Below are 26465 nucleotides of genomic sequence, written 5' to 3'. Positions count from 1 at the left end.
CAGGAGTGCTTGATTCTCCCACCTTGGAACAAGAATGGCTCACTGGTTGCACTCATGTCTATGGTTAAATGAAACCAAGTAAAAAAAATCCCCACCCCATCAACCAGTTTCCCCTTATAGATAAGGCTTGCATCCTTCTAAAAAAAACTCAGCCTCATAACAGCTTATTGTGTGTGAGTGTGAGTGTTAAGTGCAGTCAAGTCGCTTCCGACTCATGGCGACCCTATGAATGAAAGTCCTCCAAAATGTCCTATCTTTGACAGCCTTGCTCAGATCTTGCAAATTGAGGGCTGTGGCTTCCTTTATTGAGTCAGTCCATCTCTTGTTGGGTCTTCCTCTTTTCCTGCTGCCCTCAACTTTTCCTAGCATGACTGTCTTTTCCAGCAACTCTTGTCGTCTCATGATGTGACCAAAATACGATAGCCTCAGTTTAGTCAGCTGATTATAGTCATTAGATATTGGTGCAGAAGATTTTACACATACCTACATTCTTAGCCAGGCATCCAAGGCAGATCAGTGGCCAACATGAATTTAAATCATCCTGTTCCATCATCTCTGGACCAGCCGGTTTTTGCATATTCTCCAGCAGAATATTACTGTAGGAGGTTCAGGGTAAAGCCCAGCATTGCAACTGAGATAAACAGAGAACCTGTGCTGAGGCACCTGCTGGTTTAATGAGCTCATGCATTATTCAGCTGGCATTTTGGTTGTCACTGTGACAAGCATAGGAAAGCCCCTGGAGAACTGAGGCGGAGAAGTGGTGGTTAGTAGAATATATTCAGATTGCCATGGGGGGAGGGTGCTGAGTGAGCCTTTAGGGGAAAGGATGCATTTTGGTCACTGAGACAGATCTGGGAGCTGCATCACAAAATGAGCAAATCCTGTGGATCAGTAATTGCCATCAGCAATAGGGCAGAAGAAGGCTGTGGCTTGCTGTGGTGCATAATGGGCTTTGTTCCCTGATTTGTGAAGTGTTTAGAGTCCCATTATGTGTCAGGTTTCACAGGAGGCCGGTCAGACTCCTGCAGCTGATTTTTTCAAAGTAACAGAGCCCTGATGCACGTAACACATATTGAAGAGTCAGTCTTTGAGTATTTAACCTCTGTTTCCAAAGAAAGGAATATTCCCTGGTGGCTGTTGAGAATGTCCTTTACTAACATATTAGTGCAGTCCTGTATTGATGAGGTTTCACAATGGCTTTGCAGTTTGTCCATTGCAAGGGAAATAGTTTTTCTCGCTCTGATATCCTTCCCAGAGTTTCTGCTATTCCCTGCTCCGGCAGATTAGCTAAGCACCATTGACTTCCCTGAAGCAACCCTTCTGCACCAGCTGATGATCCAGCCCTACATTCCAAGTCTCACAGTGATGCTTAGGGAATTGCAACCAAGATGTGCCAGATTGTAGTCCACAGACTTGCAGCCAGGAAATGGGGGCAGACCATTAATCTCTGTTTCGACTGATACCGTTGTGATCATGAGAGGAGAGGACAATCAAGCGGGCACTTGTCAGCATCCCGCAGGGATATAGATTCAACAATTGCTGAAGGACAGTTCACCTGTTATCTTGTTAAGTAGGGACTATTAACTCTTGCATTTGACACTCAACTACAGGTGCCACAATTTTTGACTCTCATCTAGACATAGAATCTGAAAGTGGAGCTGAAAGTTATAACAAAATAATAATATTTATCATACAGTGTACACAGAAATAAAAACACTGGGCCTTATATAAGCTAAGAATATATTAAAAGAATATATATATAAATAATTACTAACTTTCCAACATTGTTGATGATAAAAATCAATATAAATGACCAATAAATAACCAGATGCATTTGGCCTGTACGGCCTTCCTCAGTAGTCATAGGTACAATTACAATTGTTATAGACACACATCCAGAAATACATGTAAAAGGTGTGCTATAAAGCAATAACCTGAATGAGGGGGGAAGAAGAAAAGAGAAAATATAAAACTCATAAATATCACCTTTGTTATTTTCATTAGAAAAGTTTTAAATACTCCAATTAATACCCAAAACGTTATTTTTTTAACCTTATATATTGTGTGGCTCATTGTCACTTATTGTTGTATATCATGGATATTTCACCATTTGAATTGGCTCACACAGAAGTCTAAATATCAAAACATGTCCATGACTAAGGTTTTAATCACAATTCCAAAAGCATAAACTTATCTCCCCACAAAAAAACTTTTCTGATGCCAATATTTTAAAAGCCAATTAAAAACATACCTTGTAATGTATTTCTAATGGTGTACAGATGTGTATACCATCAACAAGTGATAAAGCGTACTGGCAACAACATTCAGATAAGTTCCCCTAATATACATTGCCGTAGGATGATGCAATACAGTCCACATGATACATCTTGTCAGCAAAGGGGGGGAGGGAGAAAGGCAAGAGAGTTTTATGAGGCACAGAGCAATTTGTTTTACACAGTTGTTTAAATGCAGCACATCCAATCTGCTGATTCATTAAGACCTTGAGGTGTCAAATGTCTGCAACTGGACTCTCATCTAGGCATGGTGGTGTAGTGGTTAAGAGTGGTGGTTTGGAGCGGTGGAGAACCAGGTTTGATTCCCCACTCCTCCACATGAGCGGTGGATGCTAATCTGGTGAACCGGTTTGGTTTCCCCACTCTTCCACATGAAACCAGCTGGGTGACCTTGAGCTAGTCACAGCTCTCTTAGAGCTCTCTCAGCCCCACCTACCTCACAGGGTGTCTGTTGTGGGGAAGGGAAGGTCAGTAAAATGAGTACCCAGCTTGCTGGGGGTAAAGGGTAGACAACTGGGGAAGGCACTGGCAAACCACCCCGTAAACATAATCTGCCTAGTAAACATTGGGATGTGACGTCACCCCATGGGTCAGAAATGGCCCGGTGCTTGCACAGGGGACTACCTTTACCTTTTAACCTAATTATTAGAGAGGTTTGAATATGTGAGAGCCACCTTTGGTCAAAGGCTGAACTAGGAATTTTAAACAAATAAGTGGTGATTCTGACCTCTGTCAATGGGTTCCCAAATAATTTGAGCTAGGGCATCCATACCAGCTTACAGTACAATCTGTGGGACATTGTAAAAGGTGAGTTTGTGAGCTAGAGTACGTAGGCAGCTTCTACGTGAGAATGACCCCACTGCAGAAGCAGCAACAAGAGGCTTGAGAGTGGGCAGGAGTTTTCTGTTTTCTGTGCCACTTGCTGATGCTGCCTCCCTCCCTTTCCTGCTTTCCACCTGGGCAGCTGGGCAAGGCTGAACCACGGCTCGGGTGAGAAGGCAAAAAGCTTGCTAAAGGGATAAACCAGTTAAAGGGCTCCACCCTCTCCCTCTCCTGGTTACTGGGGGAACAACCAGTGGACACACCGCCTGCAGCCGCCCCACATTTCTTCCTTTGAGCCAAATCAGAGATTTTCCTTTGACCTGGTTCAATGAACCATGGTTTGATAAGGATTGTGTCAAAGCAAAGAAAGATATTATCAATTCATATCAGGCATATGTGACAAATGCACCCCCTTGGGCGGCCCTGGAAAAGATTCTACAAACAGATGTTAGCTTGGAAGAAAAAGGAAGCCATGAAGGAAAACTGGACGAGGATCATACAAGCATCTAAATCTAACAATTCTGTCTTGTTTTGGAAAACTATAGCTTCTTCCCAATCAAATGGACCTCCTATGGCAGATTGCCATATCTCTCCAAGGATCTGGGAAACATACTTTCAAGAACTTTATAGTGTCCCTGATGGAGGGTGTGGCTAGAGCACCCAAAGGATAGAAAATCTTCCCAAGTGGGCTCCTGTATCCAAGAAACAGATTGAGAATCTTATAATCCAACTGAATCTGGGAAAGGCCCCAGGAGAAGATCTAATACTGGCGGAGGTCATCAAAAATAATTTGGATTTTTGGGTTCCTGTCTTGGCATTATTATTCATCTGCATTGATACCTATGGACATATTCCTAAAGACTGGGGACTCTCTGTCATTGTTCCGATATACAAAAAAGGGAAGAGAGACGATCCTAATAATTATAGACCAATAAGCCTACTTAATGTCATCAGTAAATTATATGCAAGGCATCTGCAATGGAAGCTCCAAGACTGGATGGAACAAGAAAACCTACTAGCAGAGGAACAAGCCGGCTTCAGGGAAAGCCGATCTACTCCCGCTCAGTGCTTAGTTCTTCAACACCTAATTGAGAAACACTCCTCGCAAGGCATAATTTCCCTCTATGTGGCCTTTATTGATTTCAAATCAGCTTTTGACTTGATAGAGGCCAACTATGGAGGAAACTGGAGGCCTCTACGATAGATAGGCGGCTGTTATATCTAATTCGCATGCTACATGAAGGGACTACGCAAAGGGTACGATGTAATCCTCAGGGCCATATCTCCAAGGCAATTACAACTGAGAAAGGTGTCAAACAAGGATGCATATTGGCCCCACTTTCATTTAATTTTTATATCAATGATATGGTAGCTCAGCTCCATAACACGAACTCTCATCCTCCAAAATTGGCAGGGAAGCATATCCCAGTGCTGCTGTATGCTGATGATGCAGCAATATTATCAAGATCACCGATAGGGCTTAGAAGAGCTATGGAAGCAGTGGCAACATACTGCAAGGAGAATAATTTACAACTCAATTACCAAAAAACAAAAATCATGGCATTTGCAAGGAGACCCAAACTATTATCATGGCACATTGAGGGACATGAGATAGAACAGGTCAAATGCTTCAAATACCTGGGAGTAATTTTTCATTCCTGTGGAAATAGAAAAGCCCATGGTGAATATGCTGCTGGGAACGCACAGAGAAGCGCAGCCGCCATATTGAAATATCTTAGGACTAAAGGTGGCCATTGCATCCTGGCGGCCCTCAAGCTTTTTGAAGCCAAGTCGATTGCGCAGCTTCTGTACGGCACTCATTTAGGCCCTTATGCCAATTTATCATCATTAGAACGTGTGCAATCTAAGTTTTTGAGATCAGCCCTGCAATTACCAAAATGTGTTTCCAATGCCACTCTACACCTTGAGACAGGCTTCATATGTGTGGAAGCCAGAGAATGGATAGTTGCAATTAATAACAGGCTTAAGCTATCCTGTCTCCCATGTGGTCTCGCTCCCTTAATTATAAAGGATGATTTCCAATCTGCAGGGAAACGGGCAGTGATGGATAAATTGTCAACATTAGGATTCACACCACAGGTACTAATTGATCAAGGCATTGATCAAACAGCGTATAATTGACACAGAACATCAAATAGATCTAGCCAAAACACCTATCTTCATCATTAGTGAATCTAGGAGGTATCTTACTACTCCTATGGAGTATTTGACCAGTCTGGAAATTCCTAAACACCGAAGAGCCTTTACCTTGGCCAGATGTCAAGCCCTCCCTTCAGCCATTCAAGAAGGCCGGTTCAAGAAGATCCCATATGAGGAAAGGAAATGCCCCTGTGGTTCCGGATCCATAGAAACTTTAGAACATGTCTTGTTTTATTGTCAACATTATACAGCTATCCAAGAAAGGTTTATCTCGCCAATAATTCACAAATTCTCTGGATATGCGGGATATACCTACATTCCCATTCTGTTACAAGATGTAAACTCCGATATAACATATTCAGTGGCTAGTTTTTGTGCCGCTGCAATGGATTCACGGCGGAGGTGGGTCCGCGCCAATCCACAGTCCTGAAATGAGGGGTGACAGCGCTAATGATATGTGTTCCTTTTTTACTGAAGTGATTTTATTCATGTTAATAAGTAAATCAACATGTTTTATTCTGATATACAGATATTCTATATTTATGTAAACTGGTGTTTTTATAGGTTACTTGTGCTGATCATTGACCGTAATAAAGATTATCTATCTGGTTCAATGGAGAGAGCCCCAGTAGCCCCACAAGTCATGCTTGAAGGAGCATGATGTCATGTGGCAGTTCACCAAAGCAGTGGGGGCCTGCTGCTGCACACACAGGGGCAAATCCTTGTGTGGAAGCAGCCTTAGTCTTATTTTGGACACACAAGGTACATCATGGACTGCTTTTCTTAAGTGCCCCCACATCAGACTCTCCTTGTCTGTTAAAGCTAGTATGTCATAGGCAAAGAATCTAGTGCTAGCCTTCCCTCTGATATATTAGCCTTGTACACACAACCCCTCTGTACCCCTGTTCCAGAATCATAGAATCTTAGAATCATAGAGTTGGAAGGGACCACCAGGGCCATCAAGTCCAACCCCCTGCACAATGCAGGAAATTCACAACTACCTCCCCCCTCCACATGACCAGAAGATGGCCAAGATGCCCTCCCTCTCATCATCTGCCTAAGGTCACAGAATCAGCATTGCTGACAGATGACCATCTAACCTTAAAAACATCCAGGGAAGGAGAGCTTACCACCTCCCGAGGAAGCCTGTTCCACTGAGGAACTGCTCTAACTGTTAGAAAATTCTTCCTAATGTCTAGACAGAAACTCTTTTGATTTAATTTCAACCCGTTGGTTCTGGTCCGACCTTCTTGAGCAACAGAAAACAACTCGGCACCCTCCTCTATATGACAGCCCTTCAGGTTCCGTGGATTGCCAGCTCATGAACATGGTGTAAGCGTGGAGGCACTGTCTATGTGTACACTTCCTCCCCATGGCTGGACAACAGTGACCCCAAATCACAGGCAGGGAGTGTATGCATGGGCACTCCTTGCATGTGTAGGCAGGGGTGGGGCCTGTGCACTCTTCCTTTCCACATGTTCAGTCAACACCTGGAAGACTTGTGCATAGAAGCACAAGAACTCTCAAATATGTGCTCCATCTTTGGGTTCCAGTAAACAAGCTGAGATGTCTTCCCACAAGCGTATCTAAACTGTGAATAAGCATCCCTATCTACAGTTTTAAGTAGCACGCTGAAGCAACCACCTGGTAGCAGACCTATTTGTGAGCAAATGGCTCTGTCTGCCGTTTATCAGTAATCATATCTCATGTTCCTTAATTGCACCTGCATTGTTCTTTGCTTGTGAGTATGCAGACGGGCAAAGAGCAGCACAGAATGTGATCACTTGTTCTGGAAGCAAAGGAAAGTGCTTACAAGTGATACCTCAGGCAACTTTAAGTCACAGGTTGTTGACTTGATACAAGTTAGTATCTAAGATGGAGATCTTTCAATTCAAAAATGGCTATGGTCTTGATAGTGTGATGTAAGTATATGTCAGAACCTTCATTACACTCTCATGTTCTATGAACCATGTCCTGCTGAACTGGTGGCCAGAAATAATAATATAAATTTATCACATATATCAAGTCAATTAATTACATGATTATGTTTAAGCAGTATAAGAAGCCTCAGAGGGCCAAACGAAATAATGAGAAAAGTTAAATGATGAGGGGAAAGTTAAGAGGGAGATGAAGGAGCCTGCCAAAACTGGGGCATATCTTCATTACAAAGTTAAACCAATTAAAGTGTCATGGCTTCTCCCTAAGGAATCTTAGGGAAGATAGTTTGAGTAAGGTGACTCAGATTATCTTAACCATTTACAAAAACATTATAAAACTACAAAGCCACAAGAATTAAATAGGTTTAAAGCAGGCATGTTTTGTTGTAGCTGTTTCTGGTTTGATAGGACCATCTGTTGGGCATGCTCTTTCAAATGAAGTGGTATTGTTGGTAGGGGCCATGTTGGGGAGAAGGACACCCCTTCTGTCTGGGCAGTGTCCACAAGGAATTTTTTGTAGACTGCCCATAACTGAGACTGGGCAAATATATTTTCACAGTAATGTGGTATTCATCAAAGGAAGCCATGGCCCGCAAAGCTGGTATGTGGCCTGATCATAAGCTAAACTTATTACACTCCTAGTGCAGATGTTGCCAGGGCATGGCTGTTGTCAGAGTATGGCTCTTATGTGTAGAAAGAGGCCAGTAACATTCACAGTGCCAGCTAAATGCTGTCTGTGAGCAGTTTGAGGGTTGGGCAGTTTAAAGCATGGAAGAAGTAATGCTAGAATGCAGTTTTCCCTTTCTCGGTTTTTAAAAATTCAAATTATACCCGGCTATGAAACAAGTCAAGTGCTTTGCTATACTTAACATCCTTGGCACTGATCATTATGACCAAACATTGTTACAATGTCCTTGACTCGACTTCTGCTGTGCTGACTGTCAGAAACAAGGACACGGCCAAGAACGTCTCAGGGTAACATCACTGCATGCTCTAATAGGAGCAGAGGCATCGACATCCTTCATTGCTCTGGGCTGGATCTGTGTGCAGGCCATAAGTACAGATTGGTTTCATTTTTATTGAATAGTGTTGTAACAGATGGGAGACTCAGGTGGTCATTCAGTCCCTACCTGATGGCCAATGCAAGCCCCAATTGGCATTTTCAAAGCAGCTGCAACTACAAACCTAATTATGAGGGAGAACAAATGAATGAGAACCAAGTATCTTGTGCATATGATTGGGGGATGCAATAATGAGCCTGTCTTGGGGGATTAGCATACAATGAAAGGTTTGCACCTGTTTAAGGAGGCTTGGAATTCCTCCTCTAACTTGACTCTTGCAGCATAAGAGAGTTTTCATTATTTCTGATTTTAACATTCTGCCTTGTCCTTTGCATGGTGGCTCTGGTCTTTATACAGCAGATACAATTACCGTAAATATATCAGTATCAAACTAACAAGTCCTGAAGCAAGTATATGAAGTGTGGATGATGTACACACATCTTTAGACAATCATACTTATGCATGTATTGGGGAGTCCCAGTACTGTCTATGTTCTCAGGCATGTATACGTGGGGGTTTAAAAATGATGCTAAATCATATGCACCTTACACCGTTGCTGCAGGAACATGGATGTACCTGCAGCAAATGTACAGCTACATTTAGTTTCTTCTCATGAAATGCATGGGCTTCTTCCTCTCTAGGTGAGGATGAAGTTGTCAATATGCTTAGATGCCTACCTTGCACTTCTAGGAGGAAGAGATGTTGCATTCATGCTGTTGGCTTTAAGGGCACCAGTCATAAACAAGAATGATGTTGCACCCTATGCTGTTTATACTTGCACATGTACAATGTGCATATATGGCAAAGGAATCACCCCAGAGATCTTACCTCTAACCTAAATGCTATGTGTATTTTTGCTCTCTAGTACAAAGGGAAAGCAAACCTGCATGTATTTGAAGACTGGTGTGGAGGGGCTGTGGGTCATCTAAGGAAGAATCTGCATTTCCCCCTCTATCCACATGTGAGTACAAACTGTTTTGTGAGTAAAAGTTGTTCCATTTTGAATGCCTCTTGAGGGAGAAAGGCAGCACATATATATTTTAAAATGAAGATGCCAGTTCCTGTAGTAAATATTCTTAGCTCCACTGCGTTGAATTTTCATTCTGCCAAGTTATTTGGCTTGTTCAGAATGCTAATGGAATTTCAGCAGATGTGTGTCAAGCTATGGTCTTCCATACTCATGTCTACAGAACTCCCACTGGATTTAGGGCAGACTAAATCTGGGTCATCTTGCCTGGTCTAATACACTCTAATGCAGGAAGCCAGTGGGATGAGGGAAATACCCACACGGCCATGAATGGTGCAGTTCTCCCATCACTTGAAAGCTCATGCTGTGCATGGAGTTTCTGAGTGACATTTTGGGGGAGGAAGAATTTTAACAAGCAAGCTTGGTGAAGATAAATACTCTGGTTTTTTCCCATGTGCACAAGTTTGAGTAATATATGATTCAAGGCCTTGTTAATGGAGTGTTATACACAAATATGCCTCCCCCCTTCTTTCTGTTTCTCAGACGCGCACAACAGTGAAGAAATTGGCTGTGTCACCCAAGTGGAAGAATTATGGGCTACGTATATTTGGGTACATTCATCCCTTCAAAGATGGTGAGTAAAATTATCAACTTCTAACTCTGTCTCCCCTGGCCTGGATGATCCAGGTCAGATCTCAGAAGCTAAGCAGCAGCCTCCCCGGTTAGTATTTGGATGGGAGAGCACCAGGGAAGTCCAGAGTCATTACACAGAGACAGGCATTGGAAAACCACCTCTGAACTTCTCTTGCCTTGAAAACCTTATGGGGTTGCCATAAATCAGCTGTGACTTGAGTCGCCATAAGTCTTGACTGCACTTTCTTCCACCACCAACGCTGCCTACAAAGACAGCGCTTTAAGAGCTGGTTTCATTGTTGGAGTCCCTTCTCCTCAGGCAGAGATATCTGTGCCTTTCAAGAAAATTCCACGCAGCTGCTCTTCCCTCCAGTCACTCAAAATGGGGAGTTGTTGGCCAACTGTGGAAAGATCCCATTTCTCCCAGGAATGTCTGTATAACACATGTTTCTCTTTACTGCCCTCCCCAGGTCAAGAGGCCTACATGCATCCAGAAAGTCTCCAACTGACTTTCCCTGTCTGGATTGGCTGTATAAAGGGAACTCACTGTGCAATCCTAATCAGAGTTATACTCTTCTAAGCCCATTGACTTCAAGGATGTAACTAGAAGGATGTAACTCCGGTTGGGATTGCACTTCCAGTCTCCTTTCCTTCCTTTTTTAAGTAACCAGAGCTGAGTCTGAGAGCAATTGCATATGGAACATTCAGTGGAGTTACTTCTATAGGCACATCCAACCCAGCCAGGCTAGGAAGCACATGTTGCTCCCACTCAGATCTCCTGCTTTTCCTTCCTACTACAGTCTACCTCACAAATTTTCATCTTTATTTTGCAGGAGATTTCCAGTTTTCTGTAGCTTCAGATGATAACTCTGAATTCTGGCTCAGCTCTGATGACATTCCAGCCAATGCACGTCTGGTGGCATTTGTGGGCAAGGTGGGCACTGATCTTCACTTCCTCTTGGCTCCTGATATTGTCATGCCATATAAGGTTCAAACTAGACATGATGTCTGACATGAGTCAGGCCAGAGTTCCCCTGACCCGTGTATTCTTTTTACAGTCAGATGTGACGTAACATTGGGGAACTAGTATTCCCAAGCTGGGGGCTGATTTGGCTCAGGAGGAGGGCTTCAGCTGTGTGTGGCCCCACAGAGAGGCAAATAACCCTTGTAGCTATTTCAGCTCAAGAAAAGGGCACAGCAGGGCAGAATGAACTCCCCCCGTACTATGTGTCTGAGCCTCTTACTCATGTCAGACATTCTGTCTAGGTTGGACCTAAAAGGAAAACCCGTAGAATCATGGTAATGTCTTCATAGCATCTTTCCACAGCATCTCTCCATGTGCATCTTTCCATGCATTTCTTGTTGCCTTCTTACAGAGAGTAGCATCTGGCACCATCTCCCAGGTTCCTTGCTGGGAGAGTTAAATGTAAACGCAACCAGTAGTGTTGCCGCTGAGAGCTGTACAAACCATGAGCCAACTCAGCTGTGATTTTTGCATCTGGAGGCTACATAATTAAAACTTGGATCTATAACATAAAATATAGATATGTGTGCATGTTATAAACATTATCCTGTTGTGCTAGTAGTGTTTTATGATAAGATTCCTTTTTTGCATCTGTGGTTCAGAAGCTGATCCTTTTCTTGGTTTGAGCACTAATGTTGACTAGGAACTTCGATTAGGTCTCTTATCTATATCCAGGTGTGGATGACGTTCCTCCAGTTCATTCTCACTGAAAAGCAAAGCCCTTAGCTTGGATCCCTGTGCAGTGTGAGTGAACCAGAGCTGCATTTAGCTTTCCTGCCCCCCTCCTGCTTCAGTCTTCTTTGACCCTCACAAATGTGGACACACACACACACCCCAGGAACACAATGGGGTTGAAGTGGATAGCTGCAGCTAGAGGGAGAAATTGGCCAAAATTAGCCTCCCCTCTTCCATGAGGAAAAGTGCAAATGGAAAGGGAGGTTACTGGGTATACCATCATTTCTGAATCTGGTGCACAGTAATCCTATTATATCTAAGTTAGAGAATAATTAAATTATGTAAACAAGAAACTGTATTCTCCATATAAGGGGGGAATCATTTTTGCAGTTTAATGGCTGGCAAAGTGTTTGGGATGTAAAACATTTAGCTCAGCTGATAACCTTGAAATCTTTGCTACACTGGGAAAAAACAGGCTAAGAAGCATAGCTAGGAATTAATCAAAATAGCATCAGGTACATAGATTGGGAAGAGGCCCGTGGCACAGAGTGGTAAGCTGCAGTACTGCAGTCCAAGCTCTGCTCACCTGAGTTTGATCCCAATGGAAGTTGGTTTCAGGTAGCCGGCTCAAGGTCAACTCAGCCTTCCCTCCTTCTGAGGTCGGTAAAATGAGTACCCAGCTTGCTGGGGGTAAAGGGAAGATGATTGGGAAGGCACTGGCAAACCACCCCGCAAACAAAGTCTGCCTTGTAAACATCGGGATGTGATGTCACCCCATGGGTCAGGAATGACCCGGTGCTTGCACAGGGGACCTTTACAGAGATTGGCAGTTTTTTCAGAACTTCCTTGAAGTCTTCCCTCTGGTATGATGCTTGAAAGCAGCCTGGTAAGTGTTCCTTCATCCATGTTGACAAATACCCCCTCTGGTTTTGCTCCTGGGCTTGGAATTTCCTGACCCTAGGAAGAATGCATTCTTGTGCCCTATATAGAGAAGTCGAAATGGAGATAGTGGATTCAGAAGAGAACTGATTCAGATACTCAGTTTATTTTGATTTCTGAGACCCTGGTGCTCTTCTGGAAAATCAATTTTCTTGTCAAGGACAACGAAGTATGACAGTGGCCTCAGGGTTTAACTGGCTAAGTATTATTGCTGCACTTGTATTTAAAGTTAACAGCATTCTGTAGGTGTTCAGGAATCAACAAAGGTTACTGACTACAAGATTAGATTCCTTTATAATAATTGTGGCCAGGTTGGCTAGATTTGCATATATTTCATATGTCTGTGTGTCATACAAGTACAGAATCTGAGTGCCTAGGGCCCCCTTGGGGTGTGACAATTTGGGAATCTTTATTTTTACCTTTTAATTAAAGCACGTTTCTAGTCCTCATTGTTACAGAAAGAAACTTGAAAATGTGTAGAGAGTGTCTGCTTAAGGCTCAGAAATTGAGAGAAAGGTGTCCAGACCATCTGGTGGGCAGGGTGAGGCTTCAGGACTTTACATAGCTTCACGTCATATTCCATGCTGGATATGGATTATAGTTTATAAAGTAGAACAGGTTTATTTAGTTAGCTACTTCCATTTATCCCCTGCCTTTCTCCCTACTGGGGACCCAAAACAGCTTATATCATGCACCTCTCTTCCGTTTTATCCTTTCAGCAATTCTTACAAATGCAAATACTGTTTTTTGGGAGTGGGGGTCTGAACTTTCTTCTCTAAAGTTTCACTACTAAAAACAAATCCTGTTAATATTGTTTCTCTCTGACAAGGAGAAGGTGGGGGACACAGAATTAAGGGGGGCAATAAGAGAACCACCAAGCAACTGCATAGTTGATGGATGAAAGAAAGAAAGAAAGAAAGAAAGAAAGAAAGAAAGAAAGAAAGAAAGAAAGAAAGAAAGAAAGAAAGAAAGAAAGAAAGAAAGAAAGAAAGAAAGAAAGAAAGAAAGAAAGAAAGAAAGAACAGCAAGGTTTCCTCACAGCTTCCCTGCCTCAGTCCAGTCCACTATCAGCAGCTGCCACCACGACCTGGGCACCATGGCGTTTGCAACTTTTTAAAAAATACCATTATATTGATATACCAATGTGTAGCTTTGCCAGGCACACCATGGCAACTGGCAGGAGTTGGGGAGGGATATGTGGAAGACTGGTAGTAACGGCATGACATCATGTTGGGAAGACCCAGAAGTGGCAACATGCCTCTCTAGGAATCTGTGGTAAAACCATAGAGTTCCCAGTGATTCATAGATTGGACTGACATCACGTCTGGGGTTTCCCTGGAAGAGATGTCATGCCATTGCTGACAGCATTTTTTAACATTATTTTTCTTCCACCAGCTGCTGACATGGTGGCAGTAAATAGGAGCCAGGGCAGGGGATGCCCCACCCCTAGTGTAACAGGTTCTCTGCATTTCCAGCTTTCATTAAAAAAAAATTAAGTCTCTGGCCCCTTCCATTGAAGAGATATGCCTCTCCCCTCATATTCTACTACTGATTTTTTAATAAGCAAAAAGGCCTGTTGCGGCGGGGGGGGGGGGAATGGCCACTATGGGGATAGAGACAGAGAAAATGACTGCCACATAGGCAGGACCGGAAAAATCCAGATTTTTTAACCCACAGGTCTTGGAAAGATGAGAAAAAGCCAGGGAAACCCAGGAAATGCACAAATGCACCACAATGCTGTGGTGTCCTGCCCACCAGATTGGAGGCAAATCCCAGGCCACAACAGGTCTCTCAGCAAAGGTTTTAGGGTCCCAGTCCAAAGTCAAAGCCCAGGGTTCAGCAGCACAGTCCAAAAGAAGTACAAGGTCAGGTAGCAAGGTTCCAAGAGCTTTAAGCAAGGCAGGCAACTGGTAGGCTCCTCAGCAAGGTTGCAGACAAGTTTCTCCCACACTGGCTGCAGCCTTTCTTCAGCCTTCGGTTTCCCTGCAGGTATTGCTGCGTCCCACGTTAGGCTTCTCCTCACAAGCTGAGTCAGCTCCCCTACTCATGAAAAGCACTGGAGCCCAGATCCCACGATGACTTGTCTTTCCAGGTATTTCTTTAGCAGAGGGGAGACCTCAAGCCACGAGGCTTGGCTTTTGCACTGGTCCATGCCTCAGGCCTAGCCTTTTGCTTCCTGTGCTCTTGGGGTGCTTCAGGAGACCATGGTAGGTCTGGTTGTGACTCATGCTGGGGCCTCCAGGCCTGAGGGCCCTGCTAGCTCAGGGGAACAATGCCAGCTCTGGCTCAGGGTCCCTTTGCGAAGACATTGGAAAGTCCATCCCACTGGAAGGATCTGCTAAAGTGGGGCAGGGGGCAGGTTGTCCTGCTCCTCTGAGGATTCCTCTTCCAGCGCTCACCCAGGGTGGTCCCTGACATGTGGGGAAGCAGGGAAAAAACCTATGCATTTCCTATGCATTTATAATGAAGTGATAAATCATAAAGGCTTAGTTTCAGAGGGTAGCTATGTTGGTCTGCAGTAGAACAACTAGATTTGATTCTAGTAGCACCTTAGAGAACAATGAGATTTTTGGGATATGAGCTTTTGAGAGTCTGACAAAGAGACCTTTGGTTCTTGAAAGCTTATCCCCCAAAAATGTCTGTGCTACTGGCCTCACATCGAGCTATTGCTAAATATTGTTCATTTACAACAGGAAGGAGTTACAGCTATCTAGTCAGAGTAACCATAAGTCGGACGAAGTTTATATTCGTTCATTTGGAGGGGATCTCTCAGCATATTCTGGTTTGCTGTAGCAGCATTTCTTGCAAAGCTGATGCAAGCTGCCGATAAGGAAACTTCAGTTTGTAGTACTAGGTATAAAACAGGCTAGATATGAAACAAACTGGAAGCTGAGAAACAAAGATTACAAAGTAACAGGGAGATAACTAGATATATAATCAGAAGTCATTCCCTAAGAAGTAAGCATGGCAGTCATCACTAAGGGCATTTTCACACTCATTTTGAGAGTTCTGTTATCACAGTTCATATATGCAGGGAATAATGCTTGACTTTTGCTAATAAGCCAGAGTAGTGTACAGATATTACATGTAAACCAGGGTGACCTTGGTTCAAATTCTTGCTTACATGAAGCTCACTCTTTGACCTTAGGCCGGTTGTGCACTAAGCCTGTCATAGCCTTCATGGGGTTGTTAAGAGAAAAACAGCCTTCTCCCACAGCATGCTGCCTTTATGTGCTAAGTTACATACATATCATGTTCTGTCAGTGTCAAAACCATCTGTTCACCGTGGTGGTTTGAATCATTTTGGATTTCTCTCCCTGACTGATGTAGATAAAGTGCTTGGGATTGTAAAGGCCACCGCTTGCAAATTAGATCCTTGCCTGTCTTGGCTGATTAAATCTTGTCAAGAACAGTTGAGAATACCTCTAGCTACAATAATTAACACATGTCTGTTAGACCATTTCCCTCAGGCAGTCAAGGAAGCAGTGGTTAGAGCACTGTTGAAAAAGAGCCTCTGGACAAAGAGGATGTAGCCAATTATTGGTTAGTCTCCAACCTCCATTTTTTGGGGAAGATTACCGAGCATGTGGTTGCAGAGCAATCAGGCATTTTTGAGTGACAGTTCTTTGCTTAACCCATTGCAATCTGACTTCAGCCCATGGTCTTAGACTGGAGTAACTCTCCTTAGGAATGCACTGTTAGTCTCACTGGACAATCTACATCTGGAGATTCACAGTGGTAATTTGTCCTTGTTAATTTTATTAGACCTTTCTGCAGCCTTTGATACAGCTAATAATTTCATCTTATTGGACCTTAGAGATTAGTAGTTCCTAACCTTTAATTTACTGCCACCCCCAGATACTCAACAATATCATAAAATGCCCCCCAAGCCACAAGTAAAACTTTATGGCAGAAAGCAGCACCTCAGACAAGGCAACTTTACGTATATAGGCATGTTTATGATATGTGCATTTAATACACATATCTCAGGTGTACATTCATTTTCATTCTGTGTCCTGAATCACGGGTCGATTACACATGGCTGTTTTCGCATTTGTGTGTCCCCTATCTCACCCCTGCAAATCCCGAGTGCAAAAAAATCGAACGCACGGCACAGGGGACAGGAACAAACAAGTGGAGAAGGGGCAGCAGCAGCCCCCTGGAGATGTGCCTCTTTCTCCCTCTCCCCCCCTCCGTTCCGGCGCCCTTCTCCGCCTCTCCCCAGCACCAGTCGGCGTTTCAGCCCACCTTGCAGCCTCACCCCAGTCTGAGAGTTGAAGCGGTGAAGCGGCGGCTCCTTCCAACGCCAACGCTGTGCACTTCCAGTCACCCCTTCTCCGCTTCAACTCTGACTGTGGGGTTCCGGGCAGCAGGCTGTGAGGTGGGCTGAAACGCCAGCTGGTGCTGGGGAGAGGCGGAGGAGGGTGTGGGAACGGGGGGAGAGAGGCACGGGGGGCGGGGAGGAGCCGCCATTGCTAGTGTCGGGGCTGGGCAGTCTCCTGGCGGGGAGTCGACCCAGGCACCGAAAACGCACCGGTGAACTCCCGGAAGTGTAGCGCACTCCCCAAGAAAAGTCGCAATAAGCCAGGACCTGGATAACCTGGAAATGTAGCAATAGGAGGTGAGTTGAGCGCACGTGTGGGAGAAGGACGTGCATTTTGACTTCATGGATTCGCTACGTTCCTGGGAGAATAGAGAGACAAAACAGCCATGCGTAATTGACCATAGTCTGGATGCCACGTTCAAATGAATAAACAAGCTAAATGAACAAGCTAAAACTGAATCCATTAAAAAAAAAAAACAGAGAAGATGCAGGTGGAAGGATGATATTCTGGAAGTGACTGACCAACCATTTCTGGAAGGGTTATGTTTGGTTTTAGGTGAAGTGTTTGGTAGTGTTCCAGGACCCTGCTTTACTGTGAGAGAAGCAGGTTGGCACTGCTGCTAAGAATGCCTTCTTTTGTTAACAGATTGACTTCCCTTCTAGATTCAGCTGACTTAGCCCTATTGACCCATGCTTCTGTAAACGTCCATATTCCTGGCCAGGGGCTAGTAGTTAAGACCCTTCGCAAGATAAGTGTTCAACTAGAAGCTACCTGGTTTTCAATCATTCTTTGTTTTGCAATCTGCATACATCCAGACAGTTCAGTGTTACTCACACCTGAGGCATCTGCAGTCCTTTTCTAGATGAAAGCCCAGTTTGTAGCTATCCGTGAAAGAATAATGAATTCTCATGCCTCTCTGCTCCTCCAGTCTCATTTACAATAAAAAAGGCGCTTTTTCCCCGGGCAAGTTGGAGCCTTATGCCTGACCAATCAGTAAACTAATACAAGGGCATGTGACTACTGGGGTTTCCTAAAACTACAATAACTAGGATGCACTTTTCTAAAAGGGCAAATACTATTTCCTAGCATATTACCAATACAACATGAATTGCAAGTCTACAAATACTAGAAAGCTACTAATTCTGCCTGGGGGCAGCACAGTCCATCCTGGATTAAAATTCTCCATGTTTTTCTGCCCTTGAAGACAACTTTAAGGAGGCTTCATTTAGTGAAACATTGAACTTCACAGCTCTTAGCTGGCACTGGGTGGTGTTTGAATATTAAGCATATTTTAAAAGCCTCATTGGCTTCCAGTTTGTTTTTGACATTCAGTTCAACTGTTGGCTTTTACCAAGCAAGTTCTTCATGATCTGGGGGCCCCTTATCTGAAAGGCTGCCTCTCCCAATTGACCAACTTAAGTCTCTTCCTCAGGCTTTCTATTTGTTCCCTCTGTTCTCCAGAATGTGTACATTTACTGCAAGGTAAGTAAGTGTCCCAATGCTGAGGAATGGGCAGTCAAGGACATGCAGAAAGGGAATTCATTGCTAATACTCCACAGGACTTGCAAAACCTTTATGCTTCCCAGGGCTTTTTATTGGGCATCAGGATTCCTTTAATTTGCTTTTTAGATGGATTGTAGTTGATTGTAGTTATTTGATGTTTTATCTGCTTGAATTTCTATATTCCTACGTGAGTTAATAAATAAATAAAATAGAAATATGATTGATTGTATGCTCAAAATGATCATTTTCTAATGAACATTGAGCAGCACCATTTTGGATTTTCTTGCTTTTTAAAAAAATTGTCTCTGTCAGATGCTGAGTTTGGCATTCACATTTGCATGCTTTCATTTTTTCTGTAGCTGGGTTCTGAGTGGACCGCCCCAGGAGAGTTCACAAAATTCAGTTCACAAGTTTCCAAGCCTATCCGGTAAGTGTTGCCCTTGGGTAATCCCACTTTTAATAACAACTAAGCTTGTTTCCTTTCCAGTTTTCCATATACCTCATACTATAGCAATCATGGTTTATGAAGAAACTTGTCAAATACATTATTGGGGAATGTTTGGGCAAATCTTCCTTTCCTTTCCGTTCCGCTGTTAGAACAACTCTGTGACACAGGCCACTGTTTTAGGGTGAAGAACTGAGGCTGAAAGACTGTGAACTGTGCAATGGGGTCATGTCAGAGGGTGATCTCACATCTAGAGCTTCCTCATGCAAAGCCAGTGTTATCCCTTGGGTCTCTTAATGCACCCTAAGGTGGGAACATGGATTATTGTTTCTGTGTAATTTTGTTCTTTTATTAGCACTTTCCCTCTCTCCTCGTTTTGGCCTCTTTTCTGTACTTTCAATCGCAATATTACCTCCCCTCCCCCCATTCTTTTTCCTTTTTTCCAGCCTTGTCAGTTTAAAGCTACTTTCTGTCTAGTTTTGGAACGTATCAGTTCCCGTTCTTTTTGTTTTGCCTTCTTTTTGACACAGCTGTGGATGAAGCTGGCAGCTCTCTTCTGGGCCTGTCTTTGCCTGCTCCATCAGTTCACTGTCAAGTGGGACTTTCCTTGGTGCTTTAAAGAGGTGGTCTTTTTCTTCCGCTCTGTGTCTTTACAGTGAATTCTGTGTTCAGTATTATGGAGCTGTACTACGTTGTGGATTTTGTTCCTGTGCAGTGAATGACCGTGTTCGGTCAGTGCTCTTTTCACACACATAGACCCTTTGTCCTCCACCAGCAAAGGGGACTTACTTGGCACATGTTGTAAGCTGAGCTCGTAATGGTGGTACTCAGGAAAATGGCAATCCAGGGTTATGAACCCTTTTCTTCCTGATGGTTGTCCGTGATCTCTTGTCAGATGCTCTTTATAAATATATTTATGCTCCTTGTGGCTTAGCCTCTTGTCTCTCTGTGATATATCCTGTGCTGTGCCCTTGGTCTGGCAGAAGAACAAATGTGAAGAACAAGGGCGCGGCAGAGCTTTCTTGCTGGGGTCAGGACATGGGAGCTCTGAATTAATAGTGAAGATGCATTCTGAATGCTTATTGGTTTCCCCAGCTGCTGGAAGAAAGAAATGAGGGAAGCCATCCAAATGCAAAAAGCAATATGAATGGACAAACACCTGCCTGGAGAATGGAGAGACCCAAACTGAGTCTGACTACTGGACACACTGGCAGATTCCCAGTATTCCTGTGCCTTAGCAGAGATAACTAATGTGTTTTTTCTTTCTTTCGTTTTTTTTTATAAGTATTTTTTATTATTTTTATAACATAAAACAAAACAGAAAAGAAAAATTACAAATCGATACCTACAATATACATAATAAAATTTCGTTAAATAATAGAATGAAAAAAGTCGAGGTATCTTAATAACCCACCACCCACCTTAACAGGTGTCCCATCACTGTGTTTTTTCTTTCTCATGGTCTTTCAGTAAGGGGATACTACTGAAGCAGTGAAGGAGGGTGTTAAAAATCCAGCACATGCTGGGGAATGTTGACATTTTCAGCAGAAGTGCTCAACAGCACCTCTGTAGTAGTTAGTAACCCAGAGGTCCCACCAGAGGTTAGGTCCCACCAGCTGTCTGCCCACAGAAGAGGATCAGTTCCCACCTCCTCCCAGAAGCCCCCTAAAAGCTGGTACTGTGGGTCATGACACCCTCATGGATAAGAAGCCAGAGTGACTGAAATGAGGATGGAATCAGGCCAAGATCTACCCTTCTCCCCTGTTCTGTCAGTGAGAACAGCAAACTACAACCCAGGGTAAATCTCAAAAGCCAATGTATTCAAACTTCTTTTCATGCAGGTTTGTTTGAATCTGGCAACATAAAAACTGAATGTGACATGTTGGAATTGATGCAGTCAAACCCCATCTGCCCTTTTCTACTGAACAGCCATAATTTTTTTCCTGCAGGTTCCCAAAGCATTTAGAGACAGGATTGAATGGAGGGTCAAAGTAAATGAGAGGCTGAAGGATTCATGATCAGATCTTCTCAGCATCTTTTAAAACTCAGTTACAGCCATGTTGAGTCCCAATTGAGGATGGAGTTGCCACCCCCCACAGAATCAGCCCTTTAAAGAAAAAATATGGATAGTCATGATTGCTCTCTTTAAGTATTTGAAAGGCTGTCACTTAGGGGAGGAAGGCAGGGAGCTGTTCCTGTTGGAAGCAGAGGATAGGGCTTGCAATAATGGGTATAAATGATGAGCAGAAAGGTACTGGCTGGGCATTAGGAAGATTTTTTTTACAGTGAGAGTAGTTCAGCAGTGCAATTGGCCGCCTAGGGAGGTGGTGAGCTCCCCCTCACTGGCAGTTTTCAAGCAACAGCTGGACAAACACTTGTCAGGAATACTCTAGGCTGTTCCTGCATTGTTCAGGGGGTTGGACTAGATGGCCTGTATGGCCGCTTTCAACTCTATGATTCAATATTTTCCTTTAATGAGTTAATAACAGCATAGGAGATCTCAGTTTCTGTTAGTGAAACTGTGCAAAGTTGGAAGGGTTACAACCCATCTACACTCCCTATGCAGACACAATCCAAGTTGAGACCACATGGGCTGTAATTTGCCTTTAAAAGACTAGAGAGGATCCATCTTGTCTGACCAAAGGTTAACCACAATCCAGCAATAGTGGGTTTGTTAACATAATTTTCTTTGGCAGGATGTGAGGCAGAAGAGAGAGCCTTATACAGTTTATTTCAGAGCACCCCCAGCAGATTCAGAGGCAAAACTCTGCAACCTTGTGTCTTCATGGCTTACAGATGATTCAGTTTGTTAAATGAGAATTTCATTTGTTTCATCCAGTTGTTTTCTTCCGCTGTAAAGTGACATTTTCTCTCATGTTGTGGAGGGTATGCACGCACACATCCATGTCTTCTCAGTTGGTTCAGTTTGAGCTTAGAAGACTGTTAAAGAATTCAGAGCATAGATAAGCCTGTTATATGAATGTATGTTGGGGATGTGATTAATTTCAGACATTGTACTTTTCTCCCAAGGCCACCAAAAGTTTAGTGATTGGGGGGAATTAAGTGCATTCTTCTAAGAGGGTGGGGTAAACCTAGCAGTGAGTGAGAACTGTGCAGATAGAGAAGTAATGGCCAACTGGCAACCTATGTGCTACTTTCAACCCCCCGGGCTATTCTATTCAGCCCCCAGCTGATTCCCTCTTGCACTGCGGAGAGAGGGGGGCGGTTTGGCTCAACCTGTATAGTAAACTTGGGCTTCCCAAGAATCAGGAGGTCTAAGAAAATGTGCTACTGCTGTGCTGATTGGCTGCCCCTTAGCTTTCTCAGCACTGCAACAGAGATGCCATGGCACTCTTCTTTCAGTGCTGGAGAAGCTGAGTCAGCTAGCCAGACCTGAAGGTGCTGGCAACTCTCAGGTACCGCTGAAATTCACCTGAGGAATGTTTCTGAGGGCTGCTTGCCAACCTTCCCAGCCCTGAAGAAAGGGATGCCTCAGCGGCTGTGATAATGCAGAGGCCTCTCTGAACAATTTCTTTGGCCACATTCTGACTTCACACTTAACCAAAGTTGAGGGGGAATGTACACGAACCTGACTTGTTGCCAGGTTCTTGCTCCTCCTTTCTTACTGTTAAAAACTAACTTTGGTTACCTGTAATGTTAACCAAAGTTTGTTTTTCCTTCTGTAACTAAGATTTTAAACCAGAGCTTAATCCAGGTTTACAATCCCAGTTAATTTGGGCAGAAGTAACCCACCTGCATTTTGACAAAAAGAGTAACCACAGCTAGTTTTTAACTGTGAGTCTGTATGTTAGAAGAAAGTGGGGAAGCAGTGAGTGAGGAGTGTGAGACTGGCAATAAACCAGATTTGTGGCCTTTTTTCCTTAACTACACTTATGATATCTGAATATCTAAGAGAAAAGTAAGGGTTGAAAGTGCTTATGAAAGGTTCAGTAGGCAAAGAACACCCCTGCTCAGGGACAGAGCTTTTATTAAGGAGGATCGTCTCTTCTATTTTAAGATAGGAGATTACTGTGGGCACTTTCAGGACATGCAATAGGACCTCTGTCCTCCTCCAATTTTTAGACCAGTGTTATGCCCTGTCTTTGAGCCTATAGGCCCCTTCGCAATTCTGCCACAGGATGGTGGGTGAGGAAGAGCCAACCCCAAACTGTTAGGGAGTGAGGTTATACATAACTTGGGATGCCAGCCTCAAGGTGGGACCTGGGGATCCTCCAGAATTCCAGCTCATCTCCAGACTACAGAGATCAGTCCAGAGAAAATGGATGCCTTGGAGGGTGGACTCAATTGCATTGTCCCCACTGGGGTCCCTGTCCTCCCCTGGTTTCATCCCCAAGGGAGAAGCTCTGTTTAACAGTATGCCTTTTAAAATGAACATATTGTTTAAAATATCTTCTTGCATACACACAGTTTACCTTAAGTTACACTGTGAAAATGCTTGTGTTGTGGTTGCAGCTGCTGACGAGGCCATTTTTTAAAAAGCCTTCACAGCCAACCAGATATCCAATGGCCAATCACAAGCCCTGCAGGGCAAAAGCCCCACCCATATCCTAAAAGCACTTGGCAGACACCAGGAAAGGTATTGGCAGGTGCCATGGCATCCACTGACACCATGCTGGGGAGGCCCTGTTTCAAAACATTCACATAATTGAGGCCTATGTTGAGATTTTCTATGTTGTGACTCATAGAAATCTTCATGGTGGTATGGATAGTTTCATGCATCTATCTTCAGTTAAGGGAAGCTATGAGAAGCAAAAGGTTACCCTTTGCATCTAAAACTCAGTCTAAAAGCTACTGTGTCTGAAATTATCTTGACTCTAAATTATATAAATCCAAAAACAAACCACAGTCCATGCAATACCTTTTATTATGATCAATCAAAATGTCACAAAACATGCAATAAATCTGATTATTTGGCCCTTTAAATCATTCCTAATTTTTATTTAATTCCAGGTAGGCTTACCAGGTCCCTCCTCTGCTCCGACGGGAGGCTATGGGGCTGCGTGCATGATTATGCACGCTCGCATCACTTCTGGTTTATAACCGGAAGTGCCGCCTCGCGAGGGGCCTTTTCCTCTTAGTTTGAGTGGTAAAGCAGCCCTTTACCACTCAAACAAAGAGGAAAAGGCCCCTCGCGAGGCGGCAGTTCCAGTTGTAAACCGGAAGTGCTGCGCGCATATGCACGTTTGCCCGCCAACCCTCAGGTGGTCAGCAGGCAGAGGGGCGAATTGGTTTGCCCACCACCACTGGGCACCTGGCAACCCCAATTCCAGGGGATAACTTGACAGAGGGATGGATCCAGACTATACGGGCAATTTCCATAGATTTCCCCCTTCTGGCTGCAGCCCCCTATGACATTTCCTCAGTGCCCCCTATCCCCCAGGAGACACATGCTGTGGAGATCAGTGGGATGCAGTGGGAGTGGGGAGGCAGGAAAGTTCCATCCTGCCGTTAGGACAGGGGTCGGCAAACTCATTAGTCAAAAGAGCCAAATATCAACAGTACAACGATTGAGATTTATTTTGAGAGCCAAATTTCTTAAACTTAAACTATATAGGTAGGTACACTGTTTATTAACTTAATAAACTTTAATTAAAGTTTTAAGTCTTAATTAAACTAGGTACACTGAATAAAACTTGATATCATACTTAATAGTGATCTTATTTATTGATAAAAATTAAATTGTAAGTCCCTGCCATTTCCCCTTCCCCGTCCGGAGGCCTCGTCTGGAGGCCTGGTCTACCGCCATAAAAGCCTATTGGTAGACCTGGCCTCCGGCTGAGTCCCATTGGGAGGCCAGGTCTACCCATTGGCTTTCTTGGCAGTAGACCTGGCCTCCGGAGGCCCATAGAAGCCAATTGGTGGACATGGCCTCTGAAGGGGGACTTTTTCCCCTCCTCGGAGTCCAGGTCTACCGCCAAGAAAGCCAGTGGGTAGACATGGCCTCCCAATGGGACTCAGCCAGAGGCCAGGTCTACCAAAGGAAGCCCGCCCTGCCCAACAGCTGATAGGTGGGCGGGGGGGGCAGGAACCACCAAGCCGCCCGCCCAGCAATCGCGCGGCTAGAGGGGAGGGGAGGCTTTAGCCTCCCAACCATTGAGGGAAAGGGGGACCCGGCCATTCTCCACGGCAGGGGGGGGGGAGAGACAGCGCGCCCGCTCACCTGCTCTCTCGTGCGTGCGCTCTCTCTCTCTCTCTCTCTCTCTCTCTCTTTCTCTCTCTCTCTCTCTCTCTCAGGCGCGCCTGCTCCGCAGCCCGGCTGCGGGCGCGAGAGCAGGGGCTCCGAACCAAGTTCGGAGAGCCGCACTCAACAAGCCAAAGAGCCGCATGCGGCTCGGGAGCCGCAGTTTGCAGACCCCTGCATTAGGAAATTTACACTGAATTTAACCCACAGTCTATTCCCTAGAGCTTGTTGGATTCCAGCCCAAGGATTTCTTGTAACCATTGTTATAACTGGGAGGAGCTTGTTCCTGAAGGCTTTTCTTTTTTCTTTTCTTTTCTTTTTTTGGCTTACAAAGAAAGCATACCCAGGTCTTACAAGACTTCTGGCACCCTGTAGTCTACCGTTTAAAAGCACTCAGTGTGCAGTATTAATGAACTGCAGATTCCCTTGCAGATGATTAGTTGTGGACAATTCGTTGGGATAATCTAATTAGAGAGCAGATGAAAGGTAGGGGGAGGGAAGGGCGGAGAGTCTTTTTGATGGCAAGAATAGTTTGGGTGCATTTGCCACACATAGTCCAATGAAGCAGCTGATTGGAGCCCAGCCAGCTTGGATAGCAGGAACTTGGTATATGTCCCAGAGTTCGAAAGGGAAATTAGAAGTCTTTATGATGTCTCTGAACTAGACTAACAGGGCTAGCAATCTGGGATTGACAGTCAGTTGCTGAAAGTCAGGGATAATAGGGAATCTCCGGTTTCTGTGCTCCCCTGCTCGGTTCCTAAAGAAAGGTGAGGTTAAAGCAGTCTCTCTAAAAAATTTAAATGGTTGTGTTTGCTGTATGCCACTGGGAGCTCGTACTTCCAGCAAGATTCAACATGGCCCTTCTTCAATCCTTGGCATTAAAAAGGCACTGCTCCGTTTAAGCCACAGCTGCTGGTTTCCTCCATGTAGTTGCAGTAGCCAGCAGCAACTAACCACCTCCCCCTTCTCCATGTGCGTCTGGACCTCGTTTCCTTCCCAGCACTTGAGAGCCTCTTGCATGTGAAGCATCAAAAGTTCTCCCCGCTCACAGAGCTTCTGCTGTTGTGAAACAAACCCAGCATCCCAAGTGTCTGGTGTCTTGGGCAGCTTCAGGCGGAGAGCATTTCTTTTCCTGTGGTGTGAGAGATTGCTGTGGTTACCATAGCAGCAGCATGCAACACACCAAGCTGGTGAATGTGTTTGAGAAGGGTTTCAGGAGCCCGCTGCTTTTTGTGATCAGGAAGCAGCGTTAGAACAGCAAGATCTGAGCTGCAAATGCAGCTTTCATGCCCAGCCTCTGTCAACTGGGTGGGAGGGATCTCTTCTGTCTGGAAGATATTCTATCATTCTCTCCATGTCTGTGTTTTACTTATGCACCCCCTTGTAGCCCGCCACTTTCCCCTTCATTAGCTCTCTTCTTCGTCCACTCTCCTCTTCAGCGTGGATGGTGGCTGTCCAGGTGCTTGAAATTTCACCGT

General features: G+C 44.4%; 1 protein-coding gene across 1 annotated transcript in view; it reads left to right on the top strand.

Annotated features, from left to right (window-relative positions):
* B4GALNT4 (beta-1,4-N-acetyl-galactosaminyltransferase 4) overlaps positions 1–26465 on the top strand; it is a 203874-nt gene that overhangs the window by 141575 nt on the left and 35834 nt on the right. Inside the window, exons 4-7 of the mRNA XM_056851575.1 lie at positions 9140–9235; positions 9785–9875; positions 10708–10808; positions 18700–18767. Of these exons, the coding sequence (XP_056707553.1) occupies positions 9140–9235; positions 9785–9875; positions 10708–10808; positions 18700–18767 (356 nt within the window). The remainder of the gene's footprint in view (positions 1–9139; positions 9236–9784; positions 9876–10707; positions 10809–18699; positions 18768–26465) is intronic.

Source organism: Euleptes europaea, chromosome 6 (genome assembly GCF_029931775.1).
Source record: "Euleptes europaea isolate rEulEur1 chromosome 6, rEulEur1.hap1, whole genome shotgun sequence".
NCBI lineage: Eukaryota > Metazoa > Chordata > Lepidosauria > Squamata > Sphaerodactylidae > Euleptes > Euleptes europaea.
The sequence above is the reverse complement of the archived record's forward strand: the minus strand, read 5'-3'. Positions and strand labels throughout refer to the sequence as shown.